The sequence below is a fragment of the Nomascus leucogenys genome, chromosome 7b (assembly GCF_006542625.1).
Source record: "Nomascus leucogenys isolate Asia chromosome 7b, Asia_NLE_v1, whole genome shotgun sequence".
Taxonomy (NCBI): Eukaryota; Metazoa; Chordata; class Mammalia; order Primates; family Hylobatidae; genus Nomascus; species Nomascus leucogenys.
The window spans coordinates 34,441,200-34,451,066 of NC_044387.1; the positions used below are offsets into that span (position 1 = coordinate 34,441,200).

Here is a 9,867-nt window from a genome sequence, read left to right on the forward strand (position 1 = left end):
AAGGAAAGGGTAAACTAGTCGTATCTGTGTATCACTTTTTCTAAGTGAGGAGATTTCTCAGCATCCCTCCAGTAGATTTACCTTTAGGTCTCATTGGCTATAACTAGTAAGGGGGCTGGGCAATCAGTGAACAAAGTATATTTACAATCCATTGCTTACGGCTTGGCACATTGAGGCTTTGAGCACAAGGTTCTGTCAGCAAGGAAGAAGGAGAGATTTGTGTTCAGTAAGACACTACCTAATCAGAGTAAATACCATCTTTCTGGAAAGATTATATGATTAGGGAATCATTTTTATTTTTTCTAGTGCTTGACAAGTACATGACTATATCAGGATTTCAAATTGAGGAAACCATTGACCGGGAGACTTCTGGCAATTTAGAGCAACTACTCCTTGCTGTCGGTAGGTGATTTACAATGTATTGATATTTTTGGTGATAAGAGCTAAGGAATTTTATTCGATTGAGGCTGCATCTGAAAATAACCACCTAGGTATGAAAGGAAGAGCTTGATATGATATTTAGGGGAAGCAAACTCCCAAATTTCCAATTCAGAAATTTATTTTGATGTTGGAAATACAGGATTGTCTGGTTAGTTCATCTAAATCCTATGGTAATACTAAGATAATTGTTTAAAAATCATTTTGAAGATGCATTAAAAATATTATTTCTTGATAAACCTGAAATGTCGTGGACATTATCTCAGAGGCTTGTAAACATTATTTCTGATACCTGTGGAATTTTAGAATTTTTTTGAATACTGTCCTCTCAGCTTTGAGGCAGACTAAGAAATTGTCATCCGGTTTAGAAAAGAAGAATATCTTTGATGTAATAGAAGATGTGATGATGGTTGTTTTCAAATTAAGTAATTTAGTTTTATTTTAATTAAATATTCAGAATAATCTGGAAAAACTGGAGAACTGAATCTGTGCAGTTGATTGCAGTATTATGTATTCTCCAAAGCTAGGGAGAATCTAGTTTGTGAGTCTCTTGTGGTCCTTTTGTTCATGTGGGTCTGCAGTGAGCCTCTGTCTGCTGTTTGTTCCAAGTATTTGGCCTTGAGCTCACACTTTTGTGCTCTCTGTCTTCAAGAGAGTAAGCTAAAGATGTGCATGAACCAACTCTAAAAGTAGCCTTTCACTTGAGTACACAGTTAATGTACTTTTACCAGAAAACTTTTAGACAGGTCCTTTATAATTAGAATACACATACAAATTAAGACATTTTCAGTTACTGGTGGCTGTTTTTCTTAAGACTTAGAAAAGGGAGAATTAAGAAATCTCCACATGCAAGGATTATTTTTGTATATTAAGGAATTTTCATTATAGGTTTTCTGAAGCTAAGCAGACTGAGGTCTGAGCAGCCCAAACCTACATTCAACATGTGCATGTTCAGAGAAGAGATCCTTTCTGATATTGATTTATCTGTTTTTATACTGAAATGGATAAATCTCATGCTGCTCTGTGTGAATCATTGATATTAAAGAATATGTAGAGAGTATAGGAAGATCGCCCAAGAATTTAAAAAAATTAGATAGTATAGTAATCTTGTATTATTTGCTTGAATGTCTTGGAATGAAAACTTCCAAGGGATTTGTATAATTTATTGGTGATGAAGAACATTGTGGTATTATGATAACAATCCAGGCTGCCCAAACTGCAGCATCCAAAAAGTCCTCACAGAACCAAGGGGCATAGAAAAAACCTGTGCCCGTATTCTCCATGCCTTTCTATGCAGACCTCAGAACTCCAAGGAAAACCCAAGCCAGTGTCTAAGAAAATACTTGGTGAGTGAGGAAATCAGATAAGCTTACAGCTCTTTAGCCTCTGGTACTTTTGTGTTTTTATAGAAGTAGAGCTATAAGCAGGGAGCAGCACTTGATTTTTAATTACTTAATCCTTTACATATCAGAATAGTATTTGACCATTGTATTGTTTATTTTCTTAGTGAAATCTATTCGAAGTATACCTGCCTACCTTGCAGAGACCCTCTATTATGCTATGAAGGTAAGTGGAGACCATGAACCTTCTATCTAATACATTTCTCTTACTAATTATTATTCTTCATTTTTGTTTATGTTTTAGATGATAGACCTTGGGAATTTTTCCCTTATAACATTCTACTAACCAGTTCTACTAAATGGTTATACCTTATTGATTCACCTGCACCCCGGGAGCATTTGATCCTATGTTTGAAGTTTTTAAGCATTGTGCCTCTCTCTTTTTATTTTTTAAAAGGGAGCTGGGACAGATGATCATACCCTCATCAGAGTCATGGTTTCCAGGAGTGAGATTGATCTGTTTAACATCAGGAAGGAGTTTAGGAAGAATTTTGCCACCTCTCTTTATTCCATGATTAAGGTAGTAGAACTTTTCTTTAAATTATGTTTGGGAATCCAAAGCAGACCGGTATGTTGCACGAAAGACAAGGATAAGAGAACCTGATTCTTGTGTTAAGTTTAAAATTTTAGTGACACGATTAGAGCAATGAGTTAAAAAGCTTAGCATAATGTTTCCTGAAGTAGAGATGATGGCTCCCAAGTGAAAGCATGGGTATTGATGTGGCCGAGGCTCTTGGTGAACTCAGAAGCATTATTTAGTAGTGGTGACAGATGACTCAACAAACCAAACCCCTTGCCTATGATAATAATGTGTTCTTTCTGTCTTTTATCAGTTCCAGCTGTCTTTATTAGTTCTTCTTTTATTTCATATCAGCTTTTCCTTTCTTTATTGTCTGTTATCACCTTATCTCTGATGCTGGTTTCTAATTCAGGAGAGAGCCAACCAGGTCATATTGGGAGTAAGGAGCCCCTAGGTATTAGTATCATTTTTGTTCTTTTTAAAACAAGGTGCTCTGTGGCCTGTAATTACATTTAGCTTAAAGTCTTTTGACTTTTTTTTTTTTTTTTTTCCGATAAAGGTTAATGTGGACCATGTGCAAAGCAAGATTTCAATTGAGCAGAAGCTTTTAGTTTAGCATGTGTGTGGTTTGGCTGGCCCAAAGGACACTAGAGAGTTTACCCATGCACTTTTAGCTTGAAACATTAATTTATCATGCATGTCTGCATGTGAGACAAGCAGATGCAAAGCATGTCCTGCCCTTCTGTCTCGGAGGGAGAGCCATGACAGCCCTGCAGCCCCAGCACTGCCTGTGTTAGCTGATATATACCAAGTGATAGAAACTATTCTATTTAGAAGGCTTGATTTGACTATAGTTGTTAAAGTTTCCCGGTTCTTTGTGTTACCAGAGGGAATACTGAGTGTCTGAGGTTACATTGGTAGGAAACTCCCTGCATAACATTCCTGATGTGAAAGTCACAGAGATTACCCACTTGGGAGAAGAGTCTTATGAATAAAATTGTTGCCAGTTATTTGTTAGTTTTAAAATTTTCTATGGCTTCTGTGAGTCATGGAGGTTAATGGAATACATTTGATTTCAGGGAGATACATCTGGGGACTATAAGAAAGCTCTTCTGCTGCTCTGTGGAGGAGAAGATTAGTAACGTGTCACGGGGAAGAGCTCCCTGCTGTGTGCCTGCACCTCCCCACTGCCTTCCTTCAGCACCTTTAGCTGCATTTGTATGCCAGTGCTTGACACATTGCCTTATTCATACTAGCATGCTCACGACCAACACATACACGTCATAGAAGAAAATAGTGGTGCTTCCTTCTGATCTCTAGTGGAGATTTCTTTGACTGCTGTAGTACTAAAGTGTACTCATGTTACTAAGTTTAATGCCTGGCCATTTTCCATTTATATATATTTTTTAAGAGGCCAGATTGCTTTTAGCCTTTTTTAAAAACTTCATTTATATTACATTTGTAACCATGATACCTTAATCAGAACCTTAGCCTTGAAATTGTGAACTCTTGGAAATGTTATTAGTCAAGTTCGCAACTAAACTAAACCTGTAAAATCATGGTGATTGTATTCAAAAGATTAATGAAAAATAAACATTTCTGTCCCCCTGAATTATGTGTACCTGTGTGTTTAAATTTATTATTAAATTTATTTAACAGTGATATCTCTTTTTAAGCTAATAATTGACAATGGTGTTAGTTGAGAACTGAATTTACAGTTGGTGTTTGGGCAATAAGAAATGCAACACCATAGACTAAATTTCCTTCATAGTATATGATTTTTCCTAAATATAGGAAAGATCAAAGAGGTCTCTCGTTTATTTGCACCGTGTTTATTTAGGCATCTATTAAAGCAATGCTTGTGGTGCTACTTGCTCAGTAGAAAAGCTAATTATAAAACTTAATGCAAAAATTCAGAGTACTACCTTTCTCTTTCCTCTTTCCTATTGTGAACTTCCCTCCCATTTACCATCTGTCACTTTCTTTGAGCTAAATAAAAAAGACAATAATTTTTTCTAGAAAGAAGCAGTTTATCAATCTCTTCTAATATTTGCCTTTCAGTTTTCTGTTTTCAAACTGCCATTTCAGTTGGTGTCATTTTTCTTTTTGTACTTACGCCCTTCTGGTTGCATTTTTTTTTTAAAGCCAAGTAATTGCCATTAATAAGATTTTTTAAATAAAATGAACTAATCTTCCTTTGAAAACTTTAAAATAGTGATAATATTCTTTTCACCACCATTCATGCTCATCAGAATAACCAGGGGAATCTTAAAAACTGTATGTGTACACATGATATTGGATTTTTTTTTTGAGAGGGCTCATAGGCAATTTTAATGCAGAGGCAAGTTGAGAATCAGTTGGTTATACTTTTCATATAGAAGATGATATGTTTCAAAGAGTTCTGTTCTGTTGTTGAAAATAGGCCACTGGCTTTAAATATAAGCCCTGGATTATTTATTAGTCACACTTTAAGAGAAATCCACCAGTGAGCTTTAACATTTGCTGTATTTTCTGTAGGTCTGGATCTGAAAATTTATTAATAAAAGAATTAAAAAAATAAAAATCCACAAAAAACATTTGCTATATTTATCTACTTAGTGACCTTCTTCCCAGCTCTCTGTGAGTTTATTGGGAGGCAAATTTTTGTGGAACTAGATAAGCTGATTCTAAACATCATGCAAAAAAGGAAGGATTGTTAGCAAAACTTAAGAGAGTAGTGAGGGAGCACTATTCTTCACACAGATTAGACTATATATCCTGAATAGCTGAAACAGTGTAATGCTGTAGCATGAATAGACAGACAAAACAGCAAGTTCAGATATGGAAACAAATCATTTGGAAATTTAGTATATGTTAAAGGTAGGTCTTAATTTGCTGGGTAAAGATAGCATTTTTTTCTAACAAATGGTGTGAAGACAGTTGGGGAGCCATCTAGGAAAATACAAGGCTGATTCTGTACCTCATATATCAGGTAACTCTCAAAATGAAACAGATTTAAAAATAAAATCATAAACATACAAGAAAGAAGCATGGAGGGATTTCATCAGATCTGTACCTTTTAGATTCTCTGGGAAGCAGATGCTGAGATGGAGTTAGGGATGCAACAGGTTTATTGAATGGAACAGGCAGAAGGCAGGATTGGGCAAGGGGCGTCATCAGATTGCACTGCAGACCTGACCAAATCTCTGCCAGTATCATGTAGAACTCTGAGGCAAAGATTTCCTGCAAAGAGCCCTTTGTGAGACAGAAGTGCCTGGGCCCTGTGCCACCACCTTCCTTACTCAATTATTGGCTAAGTGTCTTCTGGAGAAGAGCTTGGCTTGGCTGGAAAGCTGAGGCAAAACCTGAAGGAGATTAAGAGTTGCAGGCTGTCAGCAACCCACATTTTTCACAGCTTGGAACTGAGTCTTTTCTTGAAAGGGGATCTAAGTGGTGCAGTTCCATGTCTGCCATAATGATCTTGAAGTGGGAGGCCTTTCTATCACCCAAAATCCAGAAGCCATAAGAAAAAAGATAATTATTTTGGATTTCCTAAAAATCAAAAACTACATGAAGAAGGAAGGCAGGCCAGGCATAGTGACTCATGCCTGTAATTCCAGCATTTTGGGAGGCCAAGGTGGGTGGATTGCTTGAGGACAGGAGTTTGAGACCAGCATGGACAACATGGCAAAACTCCATTTTTATTTTTTAAAAAACCGAACAAAAAATTAGCTGGATGTGGTGGCACACGTCTCTGGTCTCAGCTACTTGGGAGGCTGAGGTGAGAGAATTGTTTGAGCACGGGAGCACAAGGCTGCAGTCAGCCTGGAAGGAGGGAAGGAGGAAAGGAAGGAAGGGAGGAAGGGAGGGAAGGAGGGAGGGAGGGAGGGAGGGAAAATCGCCACTAAGAAAATTTAAAGGACAAATGAAAAACGGGAAAACATTTACAGTTCATACAACAAAGATCTAATCTCCTTTGTACCTGCTGACACACCTTGTTTTATTGCACTTTGCAAATAAAAAAAAATTTTTTTAAAACAAATTGTAAGTTTGTGGCAACCCTGCATTGAGTCAGTGTATCAGCACCATTTTTCCAATAGCATGTGCTCACTCTTTATCTGTTTGTCACATTTTGGTAATCCTTGCAATATTTTAAATTTTCATTATTATGTATCTTATGGTGATCTGTGATCAGTGATCTTCAATGTTAGTCATAATTAAGGTGCTATGAACCATGCCCATTTAAGGCAGTGGGCTTAATTGATAAATATGTGAGTTCTGACTGCTCCACCGACTGGCTGTTCCCCCATTTCTCTCTCTCTCTCTCTCTCTCTCTCTCTCTGATCCTTTCTATTCCCTGAGACAAAACAATATTGAAATTAGGCCAATTAATAACCCTGCAATGGCCTCGGAGTGTTCAAATGAAAAGAAGAGACTCACACATCTCTTACTTTAAATCAAAAGTTTGAAATGATTCAGCTTAGTGAGGAAGGCATGTCAAAAGCCAAGGCAGGCTGAAAGCTAGGCTACTGGTGCCAAACAGCCAAACTGTGAATAAATGTAAATTTTAATTTTCTTTCTTGAATAAAATTAAAAGCGCTACTCCATTGAACACATGAATGATTAAGACAGTGAAATAGCTGTATTGCTGATATAGAGAAAGTTTGAGTGGTCTGGTTAGATCAAACCAGCCACAACATTCCCTTCAGTCAAAGCCTAATCCAGAGCAAGATCCTAATTTTCAATTCCATGAAGGCTGAGAGGTGAGGAAGCTGCAGAAGAAAAGTAAGTGAGCAGTTTTGGTTCATGAGGTTTAAGAAAAGAAGCCGTCTCTGTAATAGAAAAGTGCAAATTGAAACAGCAAGTGCTGATGTAGAAGCTGCCGCTAGTTCTCCAGATGACCTAGCTAAGATAATTGATAAAGGAGGCTACACTAAACCACAGATTTTTAGTGTAAACAAACAGCCTTCTATTAGAAGATGCAATTTATAGCTAGAGAGGATACATCAATGCCTGGCTTCAGCTTCAAAGAACAGGCTGACTCTTTAGGGGCCAATGCAGCTGGTGATGTTAAGCTGAAGCCAATGCTCATTTACCATTCCCTGGATCTTAGGGCCCTTAAAAATCATGCTAAATCTACTCTGCCTGCATTCTATAAATGGTACAACAATGGATGATAGCACATCTGTTTATAGCATGGTTTGCTGATATTTTAAGCCTACTTTTGAGACCTGCTCAGAAAAAAAAATCCTTTTCAAAATATTACTGTACGTTGACAGTACACCTTGTCACTTAAGAGCTCTGATGGAGATTTAGGAGGAGCTGTTTTCATGCCTGCTAACACAACATATATTCTGTACTCCATAGATCAAGAAGTAATTTCAACCTTTAAGTCTTATTAAAAAATGTACTTTATAAGGGCATAGCTGCCATAGATAGTGATTCTTTTGATGGATCTGGGCAAAGTAAATAGAAAACATTCTGGAAAAGATTCACCATTTTAGATGCTGTTGATATGGTTTGGCTTTGTGTTCCCACCCAAATCTCATGTTGAATTATGATTCCGAGTGCTGAGTGGTGTAAAGTAACTGGATCACCGGGGTGGTTTCTAATGGTTTAGTATCATCCCCTAGTGTTGTCACAAGATCTGGTTGTTGCAAGTAGTTCCAGCTACATGGGAGGCTGAGGCCTAAGAGTTTGAGGCTGCAGTAAGCTATGATCATGCTGCTGCCCTCCAGCCTGGGTGACAGAGTGAGAGCTTGTCTCTTAGAAAAAAGATTCCGCTTCAGAGAAGTCTTTTGTTAAAAAAAGAGTCAATCAATGTGGCAAACTTCATTATTGTCTTATTTTAAGAAATTGCTGCAGTATCCCAACTTTCAGCAACCTCTGTCCTGATCAAGCAGCAGCCATTAACGTCGAGGCAAGATCCTCCACTAGCAAAAAGACTATGATTTGCTGAAGGCTCAGATGTTTGTTAGCATTTTTTAGCAATAAAGTAGTTTTAAATTAAGGTACGTACATTTTTTAAAGGAAAAAAAACCCAAACCAGTACTATAGTAAGAAAAAAACAAAAAGGGGCAAAAGAGATGAATAGGCAGTTCATAGAATAAGAAATATGGCCCTTAAGCATGAAAAGATGCTTGATTTAACTCATAATAAGGAAAGTGCAAATTCAGATTACACTGAGATTCCTTTTCCCACCTATCAGATTGTCAAAAATCCAAAAGTTGGAGAACATCGTTGTCAAAAATCCAAAAGTTGGAGAACATCGTTGTTGTGACGGCAAGCTATAGTGAACTAGGTATTCTCACAGATGGTCACTAGGAATAAAAAGTGGTATAACCCTCTGGAGGGTAGTTTGGCAATATTTACCCAAACTATACATGTATTTACCTTCTGACCCAGCAATAGCGCTCTGTGCATTTTTCTACCCATCACCTGCATTTATGAAATGCTGTGTGCATAAGGTTATTATTGTGACATTGTCAATTCTCCTTAAATTCAATTATACATTTAATGTGAACTCATTAAAATACCCAGAGCAAATTTTTGGAAGTTTATGTGAAAAAACAGACAAGTAAGAGTGCCAAGGAGAATTCTTTCTAAAGAATTGGACTGTGATCAGGTAGCATGATGCCTCCAGCTTTGTTCTTTTTGCTTAGGATTGACTTGGCGATGCGGGCTCTTTTTTGGTTTCATATGAACTTTAAAGTAGTTTTTTCCAATTCTGTGAAGAAAGTCAGTGGTAGCTTGATGGGGATGGCATTCAGTCTGTAAATTACCTTGGACAGTATGGCCATTTTCACGATATTGATTCTTCCTATCCATGAGCATGGAATGTTCTTCCATTTGTTTGTGTTCTCTTTTATTTCCTTGAGCAGTGGTTTGTAGTTCTCCTTGAAGAGGTCCTTCACATCCCTTGTAAGTTGGATTCCTAGGCATTTTATTCTCTTTGTAGCAATTGCGAATTGATTCAGCTCTCTGTCCGTTATTGGTGTATAAGAATGCTTGTGATTTTTGCACATTGATTTTGTATCCTGAGATTTTGCCGAGGTTGCTTATCAGCTTAAGGAGATTTGGGGCTGATACAATGGGGTTTTCTAAATACACAATCATGTCACCTGCAAACAGAGACAAGTTTACTTCCTCTTTTCCTAATTGAATACCCTTTATTTGCTTCTCTTGCCTGATTGCCCTGACTAGAACTTCCAACACTATGTTGAACAGGAGTGGTGAGAGAGGGCATCCTGGTCTTGTGCCAGTTTTCAAAGGGAAGGCTTCCATTTTTTGCCCATTCAGTAAGATGTTGGCTATGAGTTTGTCATAAATAGCTCTTATTATTTTGAGATATGTTCCATCAATACTGCAAGGCTACAGCAACCAAAACAGCATGGTACTGGTACCAAAACAAAGATATAGACCAATGGAACAGAACAGAGGCCTCAGAAATAACACCACACATCTACAGTCATCTGATCTTTGACAAGCCTGACAAGAACAAGCAATGGGGAAAGGATTCCCTATTTAATA

The 9,867-nt window shown here is 37.4% G+C and overlaps 1 protein-coding gene across 1 annotated transcript in view; it reads left to right on the top strand.

The window, feature by feature from the left end:
• Positions 1-3,970, top strand: part of ANXA5 (annexin A5) — a 28,226-nt gene extending 24,256 nt beyond the window's left edge. The window contains exons 10-13 of the mRNA XM_003271333.4: positions 307-402; positions 1,946-2,004; positions 2,236-2,358; positions 3,438-3,970. Of these exons, the coding sequence (XP_003271381.1) occupies positions 307-402; positions 1,946-2,004; positions 2,236-2,358; positions 3,438-3,497 (338 nt within the window). The 3' untranslated portion in view covers positions 3,498-3,970. The remainder of the gene's footprint in view (positions 1-306; positions 403-1,945; positions 2,005-2,235; positions 2,359-3,437) is intronic.
• The last annotated feature ends 5,897 nt before the right edge of the window (positions 3,971-9,867 follow it).